The sequence below is a fragment of the Sceloporus occidentalis genome, unplaced genomic scaffold (assembly GCF_023333645.1).
Source record: "Sceloporus occidentalis isolate IW3139 unplaced genomic scaffold, rSceOcc1.0.p SCAF_7, whole genome shotgun sequence".
Taxonomy (NCBI): domain Eukaryota; kingdom Metazoa; phylum Chordata; class Lepidosauria; order Squamata; family Phrynosomatidae; genus Sceloporus; species Sceloporus occidentalis.
Genome location: NW_028316987.1, coordinates 98,291,866 through 98,314,726, shown reverse-complemented (window position 1 = coordinate 98,314,726; position 22,861 = coordinate 98,291,866). Strand labels below are relative to the sequence as shown.

Here is a 22,861-nt window from a genome sequence, read left to right as displayed (position 1 = left end):
CTGGCGGCGGGAGAGCCTCCCTCTTCCGGCATGGCGAGCCCCCCTCCTGGGCCTCCTGGGCCCCGCGCCCTCCGCCTGGCCCTCTTCGGCCTGGCGCTCCTTCTGGGGGGAGCCCCAGGTGGGTCCCTCGCGGCGGGGCGCCGGGCCCGGCATCCCCTCCAGCCTCCAGCCCCTCGGGAGGGAGGGAGAGGCCCGGAGGAACGGAGGCCAGGCAGGACGGGGGGGGGGGGGTCTCCGCCGCGCCCCCTCCCTCTCTCCGCGGGCCGAGGGAGGGGCTGCCCCGGAGAGACGCCGGGACCCCCGCCTGCCTTTGCCCCCGGGAGACTTTGGCAGGAGAAGCCCCATTCCCCCCTGGCTCTCCGGGGCTTCTTCTTCGGGGCCCGGGAGGAAGCTCCTTCGGTCCAAAGGAAGGAAGGAAGGGGGCCAAGGCCTCTTCTCTTCCGCCTGAGGCGTTTCCTGGGGAGGCCCTCCGCCGACCGGGGCCCACCGGAGGGGCCTCCCCGCCCAGCCGCTCCCTCCCTGGCTCTCTCCTTCCTTCCAGGGCCGGCGGCGGAGGCGGACTCCTGCTCGGGGCGATGCTCCTGCAGCTGGCCCAGCAACTGCCCGGCCCTCCGGCCCTCGGCGGGGACGCTGCTCGGCGGCCAGGACCTGGCCCTCCTCGGGGTGGCCCTCTCCGGGCCCGCCGCCTCCGCCGCCTCCGTCCGCTGCAGGTGAGAGCAGCCCCGGAGGGAGCCCTCAAGGGGGGAGGGCAGCAGCCGCGGGGGCGCCTGAGGAGGGGAAGAGAGCCCCTTTCCCGCTGGAGCCCCGCCGCCCTTTCTGCTTCCCCTCAGGTTCGGGGGCTCCGTGGAGACCGAGGGCTTCGTGGCCGAAGACGGGGGGGTCCACTGCGTCTCCCCGCTGCTCTACCAGCTGGGCCCCCTCCCCCTGGAGGTCTCTCCCGACGGGGGCCGCAGCTTCCCCTGGACGGCGGCCTGGACGGCGGGTGAGCCCCGGGGGGCCTCCAGCCCTGGCCCCTGCCTTCCTTCGGGGAGAGGGAGGGAGGGAGGGGTCGGTCTTCCCTCGGTGGGGGGGGGACTGACAGGCCTGGCTCCCCCCCGCAGTCCACCACAACAAAGTCCCCCCCTCGGAGAAAAGCAGGCTGCTGAACGAGACCAAGTGGCAGTACTACGGGACCCCGCTCGGGACGGAGGGGAACCTGACCCTCGCCTGGGAGCCCCGCGCCCTCGCCGCCCCCCGCCTCAACATCGAAGTCTGGGGCTACAGAGAAACGGGTAGCTGTCTTTGGGCCTTTCCCAGGGGGGAGCAGGGGGAGGTCCCAGGGGCGGAGGGAACCCCACCCCACTCCACCAGGAGCATGGCATTTGGGGATGCTGGGCCTTGCAGGCAGGTGGGTGGAGGGCTAAAACCTCCCAGGGGTCAAAGTCTCCCCGCCCCCATTCTCTGGCCAGGGAGGGAAGGGGTATAGGATTAACGGGGGGGGGGTCGGGGGAACGACCTCCCTTTGTCCTTTGGGGGAGTGTGGGGAGGCGAGGGGGGGGTCAGGGCCAGGCCCCTCTTTGGCTCTTGGGCCTCCAGCCCAGGGAAGCCCCTCCTGCTTGGGCAGTGGCCCCAGTGACCCTTGGCTGCAGCTTGTCTGCGCAAACCCTCCACAAGGCCAGGATCCTTCCCCACCCCCCCCACCCCCATGACTCTGTGGGGTAGCTGCCTGGGCTTCTTGTTGGCCAGAGGTGAGGAGTCCTGGGCTCAAATCCAAGGCCGGACCGCATTGCCACGGTGTGCCCCCCTTCTGCCCTGTTCTTCCTGGCAGGTGAGCCGTACTCCAGCGACTGGACAGGCGAGTGGAGGTACCTCTACAGCCTCACAAGGGACCACCCCAACTCAGGATCCTTCTCTTTCCTGCCTGCCCCATCTGCCCTCCATGGAGCCTGGGAGCTGGGGGCCCTCCGGATTTCTTCCAGCCTCGCCTCCGAGGGTCAGAGGTGAGCGGGGGGGGGGGGGGAGAACTGGCATGAGAGCCCCGGACTCTGCTGTCTCTGTGGCAGGTACCAAACAAGGGCCCCCTCCTCCTCCTCCTGCTGCTGTTGCCCAAAGAGAGGTGGGGTGGATGGCAAACAGACGCCAGACAGGAGGCAATGAGGCAGGGGCCGTGGTCACCCCTTGGCATCCTGGGGAACCTGTCCCTCTGAGCCCCTCTCAGTCACTGCTCTTGCTTTCTGCTGTGACCCTCATCTCCCAGCAGTTCCTGCCTGGAAAGAGCAATGGGTCCCCTTCGACCCACCTTCTTCTGCACCTTCTTCCCTACTTTGCCCTCTTTTCCCTCCTTTGGCTGCCTGGCATTGGCCTCTCTGCCTGGCTTGAGGATCCCCAGAGGCTCAGCATTGAGCCCCTCTCCTGCCCCTGTAGCTTCTGAATGGCACATGGGGACACAGCCTTTGTGGGGGCTGCCCACCTGCGCTTTTCCCATGGTTGCTCCCAAGCCTTCTTCCTACTTTGCACAAGTGCCAATCTCACTGCCTTCTTCCTCGCCAGCAATGTGGCCGCCCTCTGGAGCACGGAGCACGCCTTGGCCTGGCACCTGGGAGACAGCTTCCGGCAGGATTCGGCTGCCTGGGCCACGGCCAAGTGCCACCAGTGGGACGCCCTGGAGACAGGCCTGCCCAATTTCCTGGAGGAGATTGCGAACTGCCCCTGCAGCCTGGCCCAAGCCCGGGCAGACACAGGCCGCTTTCATGTAGGTGGGGTGGGCTTTGGAGAGACGTATGGGGGGTCTCCATAGCTTGGCAAAGACTGGGGAGAAATGACCTTGCCAGGTGAGTGGGTGGCAGCCATCCACTAGCTGCCATTCTCATTTTGGGTCCTTCTCTCGTCTGCCATCTGCTCCCAGGGAGAGGGGAGGATGCAGTTGCCACACACACACACACAGCTGTGTATGCACCATGTTGAGGCATGGGTCTCTCTGGAACAGCTGCAGGGGAGCAGAATCTGCTGCTTCTCCTGCTCTGGCAGCATTGGGGATGGAGACTTTAGCGCACTTTGTATGGAGCTGCCTTTGAAGATAGTTCAAGGCTGTTGTTTGGGAGGTCCAGCGGGCAAAGCGTCTCTGGCCAGGGATGCAAACAGCTTTGCTGGTGGCCATTTCTATGTCAAGGTCTCACTCTAAGCTAGTCTGTTGGAAGGATCACCTGTCTGTCCCCCACTAAGCCCCCTCCCCATTTGGGGTGCTGAAGATCCTTTATGCACCAGTTCTGTGGACACCAATCTGGAAGTCAGCCCCACTGAAGTCAGTGGGGCATGCCTCCTGTGTACGTATGTCCTGGGAAGCACTGCTGGGCCCTGTATTAGAATGGCCCCCCAGACACACATGCGCACACACAGGCATTACTCCTAGAGTGCTGGAAGGGCTCCTGTGGCTGAGAAATGTCTCTCGGTGGTTCAAATGCTGCTGAAAAGTGGGACAGCCATTTTGAGCCAGGAAGTCAGCCGGCTGGTTGGGGTGTGTGTGTGTGTGAAGTGTCCTCAAGCAACCCTTCCTCTCTCGCTTCCAGACAGACTACGGGTGCGACATTGAGAAGGGGAGCGTGTGTACATACCACCCGGGTGCAGTGCATTGTGTGCGGGGCATCCAGGCCAGGTAAGGGAGCCTTTGGCCTCCTGACACAGCCTTGCCCATCCTGGGCTTCCCTCGGAGGACAGAGGTCTCCTGGGAGGAGGATGATCTGCTTCTGCGTCTCTTTCTTCAACCAGCCCTCGATATGCGGCAGGCCAGCAGTGCTGCTACGACACGACAGGAACGCAAGTGCTGACGGGGGACTCCATTGGGGGCAGCACGCCGGACCGAGGCCACGACTGGGGATCCCCTCCCTACCAAAAGCCCCCTCGCGTTCCCGGCTTCTCCCACTGGGTCTATGACGTCCTCAGCTTCTACTATTGCTGCCTGTGGTCCCAGAACTGCCCCGTCTACTTCAAGCACCGGCCCTCAAGCGGCTGCCAGAGATACCGGCCCCCCAGAGCAGGTCAGCTCTTCAGGGGCTGTTTTACAACTGTGAAAATGTTGAGATGTCTTTGGGCATCTGAGGGCAAGACAGGTGTGGCAGAGATGTAGCTAGGATTTTAGGAAAGGGGGGTCCAGACTAAGTGCCACCATTATAATGGGGCTTGGGTGCGTCGGCGCAGCAGCACACACCATTCATTTTTCTAATGGAAGGGGGGGGGTCTGGACCCCAAGACCCCCTCCCCCCCTTGGCTACATTCCTGGGTGTGGGCAGTTTCTGGTAAGGGACTCCTTGGGAGGAATGGTAAAAGCCACTTAGAATAAAGGCTTCCATCGGAGACAGCATATTGGGGCTGTTGGGAAATCAAGCCTTCTCTCCCAGCCCTCCTGTTTTCTTTACTTTTGGAGCAGTTGGGGATTCCAGATAGAATAGGGCTCCCTGCCTACATTCATCCTGAGTTCTTCAGCTCAAGCTCAGGACTACACTGGCCAGACTCCTCTGGGATGCTTCTGGAGTATTCTGGCACCAAAGGGGCTTCAAATTCCCCCCCCCCCCCCGGTGCCCTGGCACTCTTGGGTCATGTGGGGGGGGACTGTTTACCATGCCCCACTGTGCCAGCTGGCAGCACCAGTGCTGGCATGAGAAAATGAGGAGCCCAGCGTCAGTCCCCCAAGTGGGACCTGTGTGGAGACGGCCGCCCAGCACTGCTCCAGAGTGAAAATCTGGAGCAAATGGTAAATTAATTTAAGTTGTTTTAAGGGAGAGGTGGCCCAAGTTTGTGTAGAACTGGGCTCCCATCATAAAGAGAGACCACACAGAGATTGGGGCTTAGGTCCAGCATTGTGTGTCCAGAAGGTGTGAGAGCAGGGGAAATGGGCCTGAATGGCCCAGGTAGATGGGCCCCAAGGTTCTCCATTTGCTCATCTATTATTAGGCAAGGCCATAAATACTTGGTGCATCTAAAGGACCCTTTTTTATCTGCTTCCTCTTCTCTTTTCTCTCCTTTCTTTGTTCTCGGCTTCAAGGGGGTGAGTTCATGTTTTAAGCTCACCAAAGCTTTCTTTTGCCTTTTCTTTTCATTAGTTAAGATGGAGGTACTTCAAGGGTATGTGCCTTCTGAACCCAGTTAGAAAAGTTCTTTCATTGGCAACTTGATGTTGTCTGCTTGGTGGGCGCGCGCGCGCGCACATACACATACACACACACATAGACATGCTTGTTGGGAAATGTAGTTCTTTCTTGAGGATCGTTAGAAACTCAGAAAGTAAGCAAGATTGCTTAATCTCACTAGCAGAGCTTACTCAGCAGGAAAATGATGATGATGGGGCAAGCAGGAATAAACTTTAACTAACTCACTCCTCTCCAGCCACGTCTCCCCAATAAAACACACACTCACTTGGTTAAAAGGGGAAAAGGAAACAAGTTGACTTCCAAAATCATGTGTATGAAGGTTCATGTTGCAAGAAAAATGAGGTAGAAAAGGTAGTCTCCATGTGTCTTAAGAGAGATGCTATCCTGGTCCCAGCCTCTTCTCAGCTCCAGGCAAAGGCATGCTGATGAGTTGGTAAGCAAGTTTAGTCATGGAGTCTCATCTCTGATGCTTCTTCACCTCAAGACAAAGGAAATTAGGTGTCCTTATGGTAAACAGGGAATGAGGAGGGGTAATTAGTAGGGGGCAATAAAACCATAGACATGCATTACTAGAAAGTCTTACCAGGCAAACCATAGACATGCATTACTAGAGAGGTCTTAGCATGCGAAGCTGAAAATCACCAAGGAGTGATACCTTTATTGGCTAACTGAAATGCACAATATCCTTGTGCAAGCTCTCGAAGCTCCACTGGCTTCTTCTTCATCAGGCAAGATGCTGCATACCAAACAGGAGAAGAAACAGAGATGTTAGTAAGATGCCTGCGTTTTGTTGTTTCTGTCCAGATGGGCTCCCAGTGGAACTTCTCAGGGGCTGAGATGCTGCTTTGCCCATTTAGCAGGAGGAGCTGGCCGGAGCAGGGTCTGCAGCCGGACGGATGGAGGAGGGCCTGGGCCAGCAAGTCACTGGGAGGGCAGGGCTCCGGCCGGGGCCAAAGAGCAGCCTCTGGGGTCACAGTGGAGGCGTCTGGTCAGGAGAGCTTCTGCTGGCCTGGTGGGACACTGTGGGTCAGGTCAAGACCAGATGCCCAGTGCAGATTGAACAGAAAAGTCAGCAGAAAGAAAATAAGCACAGCATGAAAAGCACTGCTGAGCCGTCTGTAAGAACCGAAGGCAAAAATGAGAGAGAGAAATGGAAGCGTCCTCTTGAGGCCCTCAAATCCTGGCTTTGGACATTGCTGTCTGCCTCGATGGAGCCTGAGAACTGCTGCGTGGTTCAAGGGTGAAATTTGCCAGTTCAGTCCCATGGAAAGTCCTTCCCACTCCACTCTTCGAAGGCACAGCGCAACCCAGATCATATGGGAATGTGGCTGCTCCTGTTTTATAGGCACACACACACACTGCTCAAAGAGATGAGTGCTGAGAAAGAGGCACATCGAGCGACACAAAGAGACATGGAATTGCTATCAAGGAGGCAAAAGAAAGCTGGGTGGGTTCTAGAGGGAAAAGAGGCACTCCGGCCAGACAAGAAGGTGGCCCTAATGATCAGTTAAGATAAGAGGAAAAATACCCCCCCCCCATTCACTCCTGCTCCACATTATAGTGTATGGCCCAGGATTGTGAGGAGTGGGGATTGGATCTCCTACCTATTCTGGGGGCAGCACCCCGACTGCAAGGTCAGGGCCTAGCCTTGTCCTCCAGGGAGGTTGCCATTACCCTTCTGTCCCTGTGCTTCTTTCACAGCTTCAGCCTTTGGGGATCCTCACTTGATCACTTTTGACAGCATGAATTTCACGTTCAAAGGCCTTGGAGAGTACACCCTCCTGGAATCCAGCCTGACCCTCCTGAGGGTCCAAGGGAGAACCCGCCAAGCTATGCTCCCAGCTGGTAAGGAGGGCGAGGGATGGGGGCTCTGGCCAATGAATGGTATTAGGGGGACAGGTTGTGGATGTCACCAGGTGACACTCCAGAAGAGGTGGCACCGCTGGCCCTCCTCCCCTCTGGCGCGGGAGGGGTGACTGCATGTCCTTCCCGACTGCTGCGTCCCAGGAATGTCTTCCGGAGAAGGAAGCCTCCCAACAGAGCAGCATGCCCAGCCGCCAAGGGAGGGAGGGCGGCAGGCAAGGGGCAACAGAAGGGTTCCTAAGAGTGAGACACACTCCTTCCTCTGAGATTGTGATGGAGGTCTTTAAACAGAGGCTGTATAGCCCTCTGTCAATGGGGGTGCTTTGAGTTCCTGCATGGCAGAATGGGGTTGGACTGGATCAGGGCCCTTGTAGTCTCTTCCAGCTCTATGATTCTGTGACAGTACAGGGCCTTTTGGGCTAGATCTGCCTGCCTGCCTGCCTGCCTGTCCTTCTCCCTGCTTGACCTCCTTGCTGTGGCCAAACCCACCTGCAGGGCTCTCCCTGGCTTTGCTCCACTGAGCCGTTTTATGGGCCGCTGTCAGCAGAGTCTAATGGCTGGGTTAGAGCAAAGGCCGGAGTCCAGGCCCACGCTCCCTACTTGCTGCAGCTGATCTCTGCAGCTGCCTCCTCCTACACTCAGCTGAGAAAACCCCCGTCTCCACCTTTAATGTCTTCCATTTCCTTGGGAGGGGGAGGGGGAGGAGGAGGAGGAGAGGACTCTTTGGGCTCTTGCCCAGGAACCGCCTACTTGCGCCCATGCAAACTGAGCATGTCACTGGAGCAATGCTCACCTTCCCCACAGCAGCAGGTTTCACAAAGGTGCTGTTTGCCAGTCAGGCTCCTGTCTCTCAGAGCATTTCCCTGCGCTTCTCTGGAGGCTCCCTGCAAAGATATTGTGGGTTCTTTCATTAAAACACTTGCCGTTACGCCAGACGCCCGTTTCACTCTGGCGGAGCAGATCTCCAGTTATTTGATTCACATGTGCCATTCCGGCCATTTTCTCTTCAATCTATGAAACTACAAGGGCTTCTGTGCAATTTTCAAGTACTATTACACAATTCTGTATTTAAGTTTTTATTCCAAGTCTCAAATTAAGTCTCAAGTCTTTATCTTCAATCTCAAGTAGAGTCTCAAGTTCTTGCAAGATACTTTCAAGTCAAGTCTCAAGTCTGGGAGCCAACTCTAACAGGAAAAATGGAGGTGCTGCATGTGAAGGAGTTGGATTCCAATAACTAGAAAACCAAGAAGGCTAGGAGTAGGAGCATGGGCTGGATCCTTCTGGGGTTCTTTTTCCCTCAGAGGAACAGCAGACAAGCCTTGCTTCCAGAGGCAAAAGGACAGCAAACGTTTGAGGCCATGAGCTGCTTGAGGTGGCAGCTTGTCTCTGGCGCCTGTTGGAAGAGCCTCAAAACCTGGCTTCAGAGGGATCATGCTTCTGCCTCCAGCAGCCCATTGCTGAAGATGTTTGCTGCCCTTTCCCCTCTGAGAAACAAACATGCCCTGAGCTCTGGGGGAAGCCTTGTCTGCTGTGGCTCCTTGGGGAACAAAGACTCTTTGCAGCAAAGACAGGGTAGACCCCAACGCCGGCTTCTAAACCCAGGAATCTCCAGTCGGTAACTAAAAAACCACAAGTCAGGAGTGGAGTGGAGTCTGCAGGTCATTGATGTGGAGTCCAGGTCAAGTCACTGAAGGGCCCTGGGTCCAACTGGAGTCCAAGTCTCATGCCTGCATCACTGCTCTTACATACTTTGGGACATCCATGGGGCAGAACTGTCTGGCACAAAACTAAATATGCTCAGATTTACCACAGAAAATGTGTATTTCACACAAAATAGATAAGCCTAGGTCCTAGGGGGACACATGGGCTGTAACTGCTTCCTATGGGGAGCTTCTGCTGCCACCATTATGGCCGTGGGGGGGGGGGCTTGGAGGGAGGTGGGGGCCACAGGGATGGCCTCTTGGTCCCCTGCAGCCCTGGACTGAGGCTCCCCTGAGTAGGCGCTCCCCGGAACCCCCTGCGAGACCCCCTCCCTTCCCTCCACCATGGCAATGGCCTGGCAGGGCTTGCTGGCTCATGGAGGAGGGGGCTTGGCGGGCAGGAATGGGAAGGGCAACAGTGAAAGAGCTAGATAAGGTCCTAAAGGGTAAAGATGAACAACCAAGCACCAACGTCAGAATAGTCCAAGCCATAGTATTCCCCCTGTGCCCTTTGAATTGTGATACCCAGAACTGGACACACAGGATTCAAGTCCGAGGTCTGATCCCTTGATCTAGATACTACACTCCTATTGATGCAGCCTAGAATCGCCTTGGCCTTTTTAGCTGATGCATCACATTCCTCTTGGAACGCCTGGGAGAGTGAGGAACCGGTGGCACTGCACTCCAGGGGTTCCGCTCTTTCCTCTCGGGGTGATTCCGGAGGGTGACGCTCGGGGACAGTCGCGCCTCGAAAACGGAGCTTAAATGTGGCGTCCCTCAAGGCGCCATCCTGTCCCCAATGCTATTCAACATTTATATGAAGCCGCTGGGAGAAATCATTCGCAGACATGGGGCAGGTGTTATCAGTACGCGGATGACACCCAAATATCTTTCTCTATGTCCCAATCAGCAGCTATGACAACAGATGGCATTTCTCCCCTCCATCAGTGTCTTGAAGAGGTAATGGACTGGATGAGGAAAAACAAACTCAGGCTGAATCCAGACAAAACAGAGGTACTTACAGTAGGGGCCCCCAAACCAGGTCTAGGGTTGCAACCTTCAGTCCTAGAGGGGTTTATGCTCCCCTAAAAGGACTGTGTTTGCAGCTTAGGGGTGCTTCTTGACTCGTCGCTTCAGATGAGAAATCAGGTGAATGCAACGGTCAAGAGTGCCTGTTATCAGCTCCGGCTGATACACCGCTGTGCCCTTTCCTGGAACGGGGGGACCTTGAAACGGTAACCTCAAGACTTGATTTCTGCAATGCGCTCTGCATGGAGCTACCCCTGTGTTTAGTCTGGAAACTTCAACTGGTGCAGAATATGGCAGCCAGGCAGGTTGCCGGAAAAACAAGGAGTGACCGAATAACACCCGTCCTAAAATCTCTTCACTGGCTGGCTATCAGTTTCCGGGTGAAGTACAAGGTGTTGGTTGTGCCCTTTAAAGCCCTCCATGGCTTGGGCCCAACCTATTTGAAGGATTGCCTGCTTCCATATAATCCGCCCCGCTGCACCCTCCGGTCCTCTGGGAGGAATCTACAGCCACCTTTAAAGACCAGACTAAGTGCTCCCTCCCAGAGGCCTTCTCTGCAGTGGCTCCCAAACTATGGAACAGACAGACGGATGAGATCCGTCACATTGACAGCTTAGACAACTTTAAAGACGCTGTCAAGACAGCTCTCTTCCGGCAGGCCTTCCTGAATAAATTGCCCGGCCACAGAATGACCGCCCCCCTCATGAATCAGCCCCCGCTCTGTCCTTGGGGGGGGGGGGTGTATTTAATTCTGTTTTAATATTTTAATTGTACATGTTTAATCCTGTTTGAAGGGGGGGGGAATTTGGGACACAATGTTGTAAATGTGGATTTTAATGTGTTGTGAGCCACTTTGATTGTCTTGTCACAGAAAAGTGGGATACAAATAAAAGTATGATGATGATGATGATGATGATGATGATGATGATGATTCCTGACTCATGTTCAGCTTGTGATTCACTAAAACTCCCAAATCACTTTTGTTCGTACTGCCGTGAAGCCGTTTTATGTTTCCTGCTCCAATGCCAGTCGCTCCCACCTTGGCTGGATTTGGGGCCACTTGGCTGGGAAAGCTGCTGCCCAGCCCTCTCCAGAGCTCCTCAGCGGCCCCAGCAGCTGCTTTGGCTCCCAGTTTATTTTCTGTCTAGGAGGTAAACCCTGCTGTCTTCATTCTTGGAGCCCATAAAATGCCTGGCTATGTCTAGGGAATGGCCCTCTTCCTCTAGAAGCCCCACAACTACCAAAACAAAGGCACCTGGGATGAGCCTTGCTTCAGGTCCCAGTGCTAGACACTCAGGCACAGATGCTGCTTCCTTTTATTAGGATGGGGCCTTTTCAGGGTGACCTAAAGCTCCTCTTGCGATGTTTGAATGTCTGGCTAAAAGTGGCATTTCCTCCTAAGCGTCAGGATGTATGAAAATATTAGGTTTGGCTTTGTTTTAAGTTGAAAAACTGGGCGTTCTAAATGAGATGCAGCATGAAGTCTGTTTTGTTTTCCGTCCCTGTTTGGTAGGAGCGGAGGCCAAGGTGACAGGCTTCTCTGCCATCGCCATGCAGGAGAACAGCTCCGACGTGGTGGAGATTCGCATTCAGGAGCACTCTGGCCAGCTGGAGGTCCTCTTGAACCAGAAGCCGCTCAACTTCTCTGAGCAGACCTGGATGGATCTGAAAGGTGAGAGGTGTCTCCCAAGGCCTGTCCCTTCTGGGGTTGGCCGGCAGGAGGGCTCCCCAGGGAAGAGCAGACACATGAACCCAGGACCCAGGCGGGGAGCATTGGCTCTGTCCTCAGCGGGAAGGGTCTCCATTGCGTGGGCACAAGAGTACCCCCACTGCATTTTAGGGAGCAGAGCGAGATCCCTGTTGGGGTGTAGAGAGACACGCTGTGTCCACTAGAACCACGCGCAGAGTTGACCCACGCAGGCAGGACGCCACGGAAATGTTGGGGTGTAGAGAGACACGCTGTGTCCACTAGAACCACGCGCAGAGTTGACCCACGCAGGCAGGACACCACGGAAATGTTGGGGTGTAGAGAGACACACTGTGTCCACTAGGACCACGCGCAGAGTTGACCCACGCAGGCAGGATGCCACGGAAATGTTGGGCGTAGAGAGACACGCTGTGTCCACTAGAACCACGCACAGAGTTGACCCACGCAGGCAGGATGCCACGGAAATGTTGGGGTGTAGAGAGACACACTGTGTCCACTAGGACCATGCGCAGAGTTGACCCACGCAGGCAGGATGCCACGGAAATGTTGGGCGTAGAGAGACACGCTGTGTCCACTACGACCATGCGCAGAGTTGACCCACGCAGGCAGGATGCCACGGAAATGTTGGGCGTAGAGAGACACGCTGTGTCCACTAGAACCACGCACAGAGTTGACCCACACAGGCAGGATGCCACGGAAATGTTGGGGTGTAGAGAGACACACTGTGTCCACTAGGACCATGCGCAGAGTTGACCCACGCAGGCAGGATGCCACGGAAATGTTGGGCGTAGAGAGACACGCTGTGTCCACTACGACCATGCCATGCGCAGAGTTGACCCACGCAGGCAGGATGCCACGGAAATGTTGGGCGTAGAGAGACACGCTGTGTCCACTACGACCATGCGCAGAGTTGACCCACGCAGGCAGGATGCCACGGAAATGTTGGGCGTAGAGAGACACGCTGTGTCCACTAGGACCATGCGCAGAGTTGACCCACGCAGGCAGGATGCCACGGAAATGTTGGGTGTAGAGAGACACGCTGTGTCCACTAGGACCATGCGCAGAGTTGACCCACGCAGGCAGGATGCCACGGAAATGTTGGGCGTAGAGAGACACGCTGTGTCCACTAGAACCACGCACAGAGTTGACCCACACAGGCAGGATGCCACGGAAATGTTGGGGTGTAGAGAGACACACTGTGTCCACTAGGACCACGCGCAGAGTTGACCCACGCAGGCAGGATGCCACGGAAATGTTGGGCGTAGAGAGACACGCTGTGTCCACTAGAACCACGCACAGAGTTGACCCACGCAGGCAGGATGCCACGGAAATGTTGGGGTGTAGAGAGACACACTGTGTCCACTAGGACCATGCGCAGAGTTGACCCACGCAGGCAGGATGCCACGGAAATGTTGGGCGTAGAGAGACACGCTGTGTCCACTACGACCATGCGCAGAGTTGACCCACGCAGGCAGGATGCCACGGAAATGTTGGGCGTAGAGAGACACGCTGTGTCCACTAGAACCACGCACAGAGTTGACCCACACAGGCAGGATGCCACGGAAATGTTGGGGTGTAGAGAGACACACTGTGTCCACTAGGACCATGCGCAGAGTTGACCCACGCAGGCAGGATGCCACGGAAATGTTGGGCGTAGAGAGACACGCTGTGTCCACTACGACCATGCGCAGAGTTGACCCACGCAGGCAGGATGCCACGGAAATGTTGGGCGTAGAGAGACACGCTGTGTCCACTACGACCATGCGCAGAGTTGACCCACGCAGGCAGGATGCCACGGAAATGTTGGGCGTAGAGAGACACGCTGTGTCCACTAGGACCACGCGCAGAGTTGACCCACACAGGCAGGATGCCACAGAAATGTTGGGGTGTAGAGAGACACGCTGTGTCCACTAGAACCATGCACAGAGTTGACCCACACAGGCAGGATGCCACGGAAATGTTGGGCGTAGAGAGACACGCTGTGTCCACTAGAACCACGCGCAGAGTTGACCCACGCAGGCAGGATGCCACGGAAATGTTGGGGCGTAGAGAGACACACTGTGTCCACTAGAACCACGCGCAGAGTTGACCCACACAGGCAGGATGCCACGGAAATGTTGGGGCGTAGAGAGACACGCTGTGTCCACTAGAACCACGCGCAGAGTTGACCCACACAGGCAGGATGCCACGGAAATGTTGGGGCGTAGAGAGACACACTGTGTCCACTAGGACCACACGCAGAGTTGACCCACACAGGCAGGATGCCACGGAAATGTTGGGGCGTAGAGAGACACGCTATGTCCACTAGGACCACGCGCAGAGTTGACCCACGCAGGCAGGATGCCACGGAAATGTTGGGTGTAGAGAGACACGCTGTGTCCACTAGGACCACGCGCAGAGTTGACCCACGCAGGCAGGATGCCACGGAAATGTTGGGTGTAGAGAGACACTCTGTGTCCACTAGGACCACGCGCAGAGTTGACCCACACAGGCAGGACGCCACGGAAATGTTGGGTGTAGAGAGACACGCTGTGTCCACTAGAACCACGGGCAGAGTTCACCCACACAGGCAGGACGCCACGGAAATGTTGGGGTGTAGAGAGACACGCTGTATCCACTAGGACCACGCGCAGAGTTGACCCACGCAGGCAGGATGCCACGGAAATGTTGGGTGTAGAGAGACACGCTGTGTCCACTAGGACCACGGGCAGAGTTGACCCACGCAGGCAGGATGCCACGGAAATGTTGGGTGTAGAGAGACACACTGTGTCCACTAGGACCACGGGCAGAGTTCACCCACACAGGCAGGATGCCACGGAAATGTTGGGGCGTAGAGAGACACGCTGTGTCCATTAGGACCACGCGTAGAGTTGACCCACACAGGCAGGATGCCACGGAAATGTTGGGGCGTAGAGAGACACGCTGTGTCCATTAGGACCACGCGTAGAGTTGACCCACACAGGCAGGATGCCACGGAAATGTTGGGGTGTAGAGAGACACGCTGTGTCCATTAGGACCACGCGTAGAGTTGACCCACACAGGCAGGATGCCACGGAAATGTTGGGGCGTAGAGAGACACGCTGTGTCCATTAGGACCACGCGTAGAGTTGACCCACGCAGGCAGGATGCCACGGAAATGTTGGGGCGTAGAGAGACACGCTGTGTCCACTAGGACCACGGGCAGAGTTGACCCACACAGGCAGGATGCCACGGAAATGTTGGGCGTAGAGAGACACGCTGTGTCCACTAGGACCACGGGCAGAGTTGACCCACACAGGCAGGATGCCACGGAAATGTTGGGGCGTAGAGAGACACGCTGTATCCACTAGGACCACGCGCAGAGTTGACCCACGCAGGCAGGATGCCATGGAAATGTTGGGGTGTAGAGAGACACGCTGTGTCCATTAGGACCACGCGTAGAGTTGACCCACGCAGGCAGGATGCCACGGAAATGTTGGGGTGTAGAGAGACACTCTGTGTCCATTAGGACCATGCGTAGAGTTGACCCACGCAGGCAGGATGCCACGGAAATGTTGGGGTGTAGAGAGACACGCTGTGTCCACTAGAACCACGCGCAGAGTTGACCCACGCAGGCAGGATGCCACGGAAATGTTGGGGTGTAGAGAGACATGCTGTGTCCATTAGGACCACGCGTAGAGTTGACCCACGCAGGCAGGATGCCACGGAAATGTTGGGGTGTAGAGAGACACGCTGTGTCCATTAGGACCACGCGTAGAGTTGACCCACGCAGGCAGGATGCCACGGAAATGTTGGGGTGTAGAGAGACACGCTGTGTCCATTAGGACCACGCGTAGAGTTGACCCACGCAGGCAGGATGCCACGGAAATGTTGGGGTGTAGAGAGACACGCTGTGTCCATTAGGACCACGCGTAGAGTTGACCCACACAGGCAGGATGCCACGGAAATGTTGGGGCGTAGAGAGACACGCTGTATCCACTAGAACCACGCGCAGTGTTGACCCACACAGGCAGGACGCCACGGAAATGTTGGGGTGTAGAGAGACACGCTGTGTCCACTAGAACCACGCGCAGAGTTGACCCACGCAGGCAGGATGCCACGGAAATGTTGGGGCGTAGAGAGACACGCTGTGTCCACTAGGACCACGCGCAGAGTTGACCCACACAGGCAGGACGCCACGGAAATGTTGGGGCGTAGAGAGACACGCTGTGTCCACTAGAACCACGCGCAGAGTTGACCCACGCAGGCAGGATGCCACGGAAATGTTGGGGTGTAGAGAGACACGCTGTGTCCATTAGGACCACGCGTAGAGTTGACCCACGCAGGCAGGATGCCACGGAAATGTTGGGGTGTAGAGAGACACGCTGTGTCCATTAGGACCACGCGTAGAGTTGACCCACGCAGGCAGGACGCCAGGAGAAGGCTCTTGGAGAGACGTCTGCAAAGGCTTCAGGCAGAGAAGGAAAAATTCCTGCCACGCAGGCTTCAGCCTTGAGCTCCCGGCTTGCAGAAATCAACACTGCTGGGCAGTAAGGCTGTCACTCAAAGAAGAGGGCTTTAATTCACAAGAAAGCACAGAGTACCAGACGGCCATCTTGGGTACTCACAGCTCTATATACAAACAGACAAAGTGCTACGCCAGCCACCGACCACAACAACCCAACAACGGAGATTGTCACCGTCTCTCTGTGAAGTCATGTGATAGCCATGCCACCAATGAAACCTTGCTGGTTTCATACCTAGTGCAGGTTGCATCATACCATTGCCCATGATGCACTGCTGGCTGACTTCACCTACTTGCGTGTTGCATCAGACGTCCCATGATGCACAGCTTCCAAAGGCTGACTCATGCACACCTGCCACTTGAACTGTAGTTACCTCTGCTCCGGTTCCCCTAGTGGCCAGGTCCGTGTCATTTCCAGGCCATGTGCCATATGGTCCTGACAGGCCCAGGGTGGCACAGGGGCCAAGGCCAGATCCTGGAGAAGCCAAGAGGAAGTGGGCAGAGGGGCAAAGCCCCTGGGGCATCGCCAAGGAGGGCAGCAGGCAGTGCAAGGGAGCCTTCTGTGACCATTCCCCAAATTTTCACTTTCCTTTGAAAACAAGCTTGACTGTGTGCCAGGTTCCCTTGGTGCTTTATGGGAAGGCAGGGGTCTGCTGCAGCTCTGCCCTGACTGTCCTCTTCCCCAGTGTGCCACGGAAGCCCATTGTCACTGGCACTCCCCTTTCCATACTGGGTGAAACTGGTGATGGGACAGTCCCACCCTCCTCCCCTGTGATTAAGTGTCCATTGTCATTTGGTTAAGCAACTGAGGTCCTCCTGGATGCTGGAAAGAGGGCAAAACTCCCCTGGCACCAGAGGCGGCACTAGGAGGGTGCTGGGGGTGCAAGACACACCTTAGGAGTGGTGCCACCCATTGTGCTGGTGGGAAGGGGCTGCCTTCCTGCCCAGGTGGACTGAGAGTCCCAGAGACTGAAGGTCCAGGGAAGGACCCCCACCCCCAGAGTCACCAAGGAGGCCGGCCAGGACTCTCTTGGAGGCCATGGCAAAGCCCTGGAGGCCTTTCCCATGGCCAAATAGAGGGTTGTGAACAAGGTGGCTAGACTGGAATGGCCTGGGAGGTGAACGAAGCCCCTCTGGGTGCCCCAGCCCACTTCCCTGTTGGCCCCTCTTCCTTAGAAGCCCAACTGGCTATTTATGACGGATTCTTGGCTCTGTGGCTCCAAACGGTAGAAGGGCCTAAGCAGCCAAGCTTTCCCCAGCAAGGGCTCCAGGAATCCACAAGAATCCCATAATGCTGACCCATGGCTGCATGGCCGAATCTTTGAGCCCCACCATTTAGTAAACTACCAGCATTTCAGACCCTGGTGAGGGTTCCCAAAGAGTAAGCACACTTGTGCATATCTCCCTGTGGGATCGGTGCCTGGTAGCTTCCTCCCCAGTAGCCTTGGGCAGACAGGCCTCTCCCTTGGCCCTCTTCAGGTCTTGCAGAGATGGCAGGCAGACCAGAATAGCCTGGGAAACAGACAGTCCCTTCAGGGGTCCACCAGCCATCTGCCTTCCACAGTGGCCTGAGGTACTCCAGAGGGGCCAGTGACCTGGCGGGGGGGCATGGGTTACTGCACTGGTATGACGCTGACCCTACTCATGCCACTGACCAGCACTATGGCATGGAGAGGAGGGAGGCCCAGCAACAGCCTCCTCATGATGTTGAGCAGAATACTTAAATCAAGGTGGTGGTGGTGGTGGGGGAACAAGGCTGCCAGGTGTCAGGGCAAGAGAGTTCTCCTGGGGAGCCAGAAAAGGACGTACCTGCACTGGCGTGAACCTGGGCACCCCAGCATCAGTCACCAAGAGGGTTCAACCGGCAATAAGGCTGGCACCGAGCAGCCTATCTGCTCCTCTGTCTGCGCTTAGCCTTGCTCCTTTGCCCATGCCACCTGGCCTTTTGCCCACATGCCAGAAGGGGCTGGCCCTTGTTATTGAGAGGGGGATCCTTAGCACCACATCATCCAAACTGCCCTCCCCTCTTGTGTGGCTCCACACAGAGAAACCAGGAAAGGTTTGTGATCCATAACAGGCTCCGAAGGCTGGGCTCTCGACGTCTCCCTTGCAGTGGCCGGGTGGGGGCCTCCTGGCTCTGCTTCGGGGGGGGGGGGGTGCTGACAGGTGTCTTTCCCTCTCCGCAGGTCTCTTTCTCTCTGCCACCCCCGGGGAGAAGGCCACTGTGATGTTCTCCTCTGGCGCAGGCGCAGAAGTGAACAGCCATCCGGGAGGGGTGCTGAGCGTGACCCTTTTGCTGCCGGAGGAGTTCCTGAACCTCACCCAGGGGCTCTTTGGGACGATGAACGGGGACCCAGAGGATGACATGGCCTTCCGCAACGGATCCATTCTGGATGCCTCACGCAGCTCCCCGGAGCAGCTCCTGGCCTTTGGAGCCGACTGTGAGGGCTGCAGGGCTGCTGGGGGCTTTTGGGGTGGGGATACAAGGGGCTCCAGACAGGTGGGGCCCCGCCTTCTCTCCAGACCCCATTGCCCCAGGGCGGGGGGGGGGCGGCAGGGGCTGTTTGTTCTGATGGCCCACAGCCAAGGAAAAGTTGCCTCCTGGTCTTCCGCCCCTTTTCTCCCCCCTAAATACTAAATGCCATCATCAGCTTCCTCTCCATGGGAACAGGCATTGCTTGACACAGTATAACAGATAGCAGCAAAGGAAGGAACTCAGTAGCTGTGCCCCTTGACCGGGGGCAGAGGGGGTTACTCTGGTCTGGTCCCTCCTGCTGCCCTCCGCCTCTTGCACCTGCAGCCCTTGGCCATCTTCCGAGGAAGGGACCTTGCCTGCCCTTCTGCATCCGGGGAACTAGGCTTTCCAGCTTCCCTGAAGAAGCCGCTCTGAACACGTCTGTGACAGCTCTCCCTCTCTTTTCCTGCCTCCAGGGGCCATCAGAAATGAAAGCTCCCTTTTCATCTACGATACCCAGGACTTGTTGGCTGCCTTCTTCTATGGACCAAAGCACAACTCTTCTTTTGTGCCAGAGTTTTCTCCCTCGGAAGACCCCGCTGACCCGCTTGTGCCGGAGATGGCTGTCCTCTGCCAGTCGGACCCTTTCTGCAGATTTGATGTCCTGACCACCAGAGACCTTGCCGTGGGAAATGGCACCCGACTGTCCCACCTGAGCTACAGACACCTGAAGGAGAGCCTGCAGCCAGGTAGGCAGGCCAGAGAGTCCTGGAGGTCATGCGGCAGCCCCAGGGGCCACACAACGGAGAGAGTCAGCGTTCCTCCACACTGGCTCACTGGCATGGGTCTTCTTTGTGCCCCCAGCACATGGCACAGTCAGCACCCTGCATGCCCCCAGGTCCCTCTGGGATCCTGGCACGTGAAGGGGTCCTTAGAAGGCCGGCTTTTAGGCACCCTCCTTGTCCTGCTCTGGGCAAGCGCCTCCCCATCCCCAGGGGAAGCCAGCACGGTAACCCCGTTGTCATCCTCTTCCTGGGGTCTTAGAGTCCTGGACCCCAGGGTGGGAGGGATTGAGATCTGTGATCTGTCTGGGGCAACTCCTATATGTCTTCATTTAAAAATAGACACCCTGGCCTTTAGCCCCATGAAGCCACTTGCCTGCCACTCCCTCATACAGCTAGATGGGGGCCTCTGCCCGCTGCCAAGCCCAGCCACAGCATCCACACCCGTGACCCCCTCCCTGGAACCTCTGCTTGACTTTCCCCGTGGCCACAGGGCCTCCTTTCCTCCAAGGAGACCTGCTACTTTGCAAGTGGGATTGCCTTTCCAAACGGCCCTTGTTTCCTTCTCCTCTGAGTGGTTTCCTGCGGCTGGGTGGCTCCCCCCATGAATGGCTCAAAGAACGGGACCAACTACCTGGCTGGGTCCACCATCCACTTCCGCTGTGACCCTGGATTCCGCCTGACAGGATCCACCACACGCGCATGCCAGGACAATGGGGCCTGGTCAGGCCTCTCCGCCAGCTGCTTGCCGAATGCTGGTAAGTGGTGGGCATGGGAGGGCACAAATGCATGCCCTAGTCCTTATTCCACTGAGATGTTTTCTGCAGCAACCCTCAGCCCCAGACTAGAAACAGACTTTGCCCTGGCATTTTGCGAGTGCAGAGAAGGAGGGGTCATAGAATCATAGAGATGGAAGAGATCCAGTCCAACCCCATTCTGCCGTGCAAGTCAGAAGCCTTCAGACGGCCCATTGGTTCTTCTCATGCCACACACAATGGAGGCAGGGACAGATAGGATCTGGTCACTTTATGGGTTGCACCAGTGCAGCCAACTGGGACCAGGCAACCCCTCCCCAAACACACAGGCTGGAGATGGGGGCTGACATATCACTGGTTGGCATCCCCTCCAAGGACAGGGAGGGAGTCCCAAATGGCTCTCTGTCTGGTCTTCTGGGGGCAGAGAGGATCTGCAGCAACAACAGTGCCCCCCAACTGCCCCCTGCTCCTCAAGTGGGCACTTCAGAGGGTGGGTGGTCGCCCCCACATCTCCCTCCACCATGCGCTTGCTAGGCCAGAAGGCTGGTCATCACCCGAGGGAACAGCTGCTGCCCCCTGAAGGCCACTTGCCCCCCAGTTCTCTTTGGTCTCTGGGCCAGTATAGGGGCAGGAACGGGGGCAGAGATCTCACCTGAGCATCTGCAACCTCCGACTCCCAATGCCACATGCCTCCCCGCCACAGCCACAGCTAGAAGGAGATTCCCCCATATGACCATAAGCCACAGAAACGACAACACCCTGAGACACTCCCAACAGGCAGACAAGCAGGTTCTGATCCAAAAGCAGCCTACATGGCCGCTGTGGCTGCCGTGTCCTGAGCCAGGCTCTCTGTCTTCCTCACCATAGGCACCAGGTGGGTCCTGGGCCCCTTTGCGCCATGCATCGCCCTGGGTTTCCTGAGCCTGGCAGTGGCCCTTGGAACAGTGGCCTAACCTGTGAAAGGCAAGGTGCAGAGACGGCCGGAGGGACTTGCTGATTTGGCCTTTTGATTGCCCCGGCAGCTGGACTTTGGAGGCGGCAACACCGCAGCCGCTTTAATAGATCTGGCTGGAACAAGAGGCATACATGCCCCTGCTGCACAGTTTCTTAAAGTGGGGCAATAAATCAACAGGAAGAAACTGGTGGGTGATTGTTTCTCAGGTTGCAGGAGTGTGCAAGGAAGACGGGATTCTGGGCAAAGGGATGCGGCTGGGCCCAGTTCTGTGCTGGAGTCACTGATGGGCGCCATGGTTTCATCTGGTCTGAGCTGGTGCCCCTCACCCCGAACCAAGGTCCTGCTGGTCCCAGGCAGCAGCCTGTTTGGTTCAAGACACGGGAGATTATCAGATGGAGAGTGGGATGTCCTCGTTCCGTCCTCGTCCCATCCTTCCAGCAAAATTGCAGGAAGGACTTTCAGACGACGTCACGCTGATCCAGAGATTGTCCTGTCCGGGAAGTGCGAGTGACAGTGATCATGTGAAAGGCTTCACTCAGATCCTGTCATTGTCCCGTCATTGAGATGGAATTGTCCCATCCTTGCCCTTCATTTTGTATTAATGGAAGATGTATTAATGCAGTTCCATTTCACTGACAGTTAATGACAGGATCAGCAAGAATGTGTAGATGCCTTTGGCACAATTGCTGTCATGAATGGAAAAAGGATGGGAGAGCAGTCCTAGGATACTAGACTCAAGACACCCCAAAAGTCATGTAAACCAACCCTGGGAAGTCACCATCAACGCCTTTCTTGTGACCAACGGCCATCCAGCCCCTTTGAGACAACCTATTCTGCCATGTCACCCCTTAACATCTTCCCTTGGCTAAACATACCTCGCTCCCTAAACCTTTCCTCGTAGAGCTTTATGGTTTCCAAGCCTTTCAACATTTTAGTTGCCCTCCTCTGGACATAGTTTATTTAGTTAGCTAGTTCCAGCTTGTCCACGTCCTTTTTGAATTAAGGAGCCCAGAACTGGACACAGTATTCCAGATGAGGCCTGACCGAAGCAGAATAGAGTGCTCTTCTCTCTCTGACCACATTGCTGGCCTGGCTCTCTCCTCGGCCGCTCTTGTGTCACAGTGGGCTACTGTGGGCCTCCAGGTGGTCCAGGAAGAAGGACTGCTGACATGTTGGTTGATGCAGCCTAGAATCATATTGAGGGTTTTAGCTGCTGCAACACCCTGTTTACTCATTCTCTGCTGGCAGTCTACTAGGACTCTTAGATCCCTTTCACAGGTACTGTTGTCAAGCCAGTGCCCCCATCCCCTATCTGTGCATTTCCTTTCTTCTGCCCCAGTGTGTAAGCACCTGCTTTCCATGTGGCCCAGTTCATTCCCCAGTCTGGGCCCTTCCACTGGGAGGGTCAGGCTGCTGGAAGAGTTTCTGGCAGCAGCAGTTCTTGCCAGGACTTTAAAGCTATTCGTTGAGGCTGCTCCCTGGATGAGTGGCTCTTCATCACTGGTGTGGAAATACTTTGTGGTGAGAGGTTCACTTGTGTTTTCTTGCTGGAAGACTTCAAAGCAAGAAGAGCAGTAGGGTAAGGCACTGGTCCCTTGGACCTGAGGCAGTGGGCTGGACTCAGGGTCTCCTTTCTGCCCTTGGAAGGACAGACACACACACACACACTCCACAGCTTGCACCATTTGGGTCCTGACATTGTGGCTGGAATCTGCTTGGTGACACATGGGCATACATTTATGTTGGGCTTGCACTGGTCAGTTCAAGGTTGCTGAGGAAGGAGGCAGCTGTTGCCCCTTAGACACACACCGCTGGCCATCGGCTTTGGGGCTTGGCAGCATCCAGCTGTGCTTCTGCAACTGGGAGGCAGCCGCCTTCTTCCTGGACCACCTGGAAGCCCACAGTAGCCCACTGTGGCACAAGAGCGGCCGAGGAGAGAGCCAGGCCAGCAATGTGGCCAGAGAGAAGAGGAGGACTCTGTCCCTTTCTCTCTCTGTGTGTGTGCAAG

The 22,861-nt window shown here is 56.6% G+C and overlaps 1 protein-coding gene across 9 annotated transcripts; it reads left to right on the top strand.

The window, feature by feature from the left end:
* Nucleotides 1-21,025, top strand: SUSD2 (sushi domain containing 2). 9 transcript variants are annotated; one of them, XM_089534002.1, is made up of 14 exons: nt 1-118; nt 542-710; nt 831-982; nt 1,101-1,271; nt 1,808-1,979; nt 2,530-2,731; nt 3,546-3,631; nt 3,745-4,013; nt 6,825-6,968; nt 11,229-11,387; nt 18,093-18,347; nt 18,838-19,110; nt 19,719-19,901; nt 20,766-21,025. In XM_089534002.1, exons 1-14 carry the CDS (start codon nt 31-33, stop codon nt 20,849-20,851), a joined length of 2,409 nt encoding a protein of 802 aa, XP_089390128.1. In that variant the 5' UTR covers nt 1-30; the 3' UTR covers nt 20,852-21,025. The 9 variants fall into 9 exon arrangements, with proteins under 9 accessions (XP_089390128.1, XP_089390125.1, XP_089390124.1 ...); XM_089533999.1 differs by having other exon boundaries at nt 1-710; nt 19,830-19,901; XM_089533998.1 differs by having other exon boundaries at nt 1-710.
* The last annotated feature ends 1,836 nt before the right edge of the window (nt 21,026-22,861 follow it).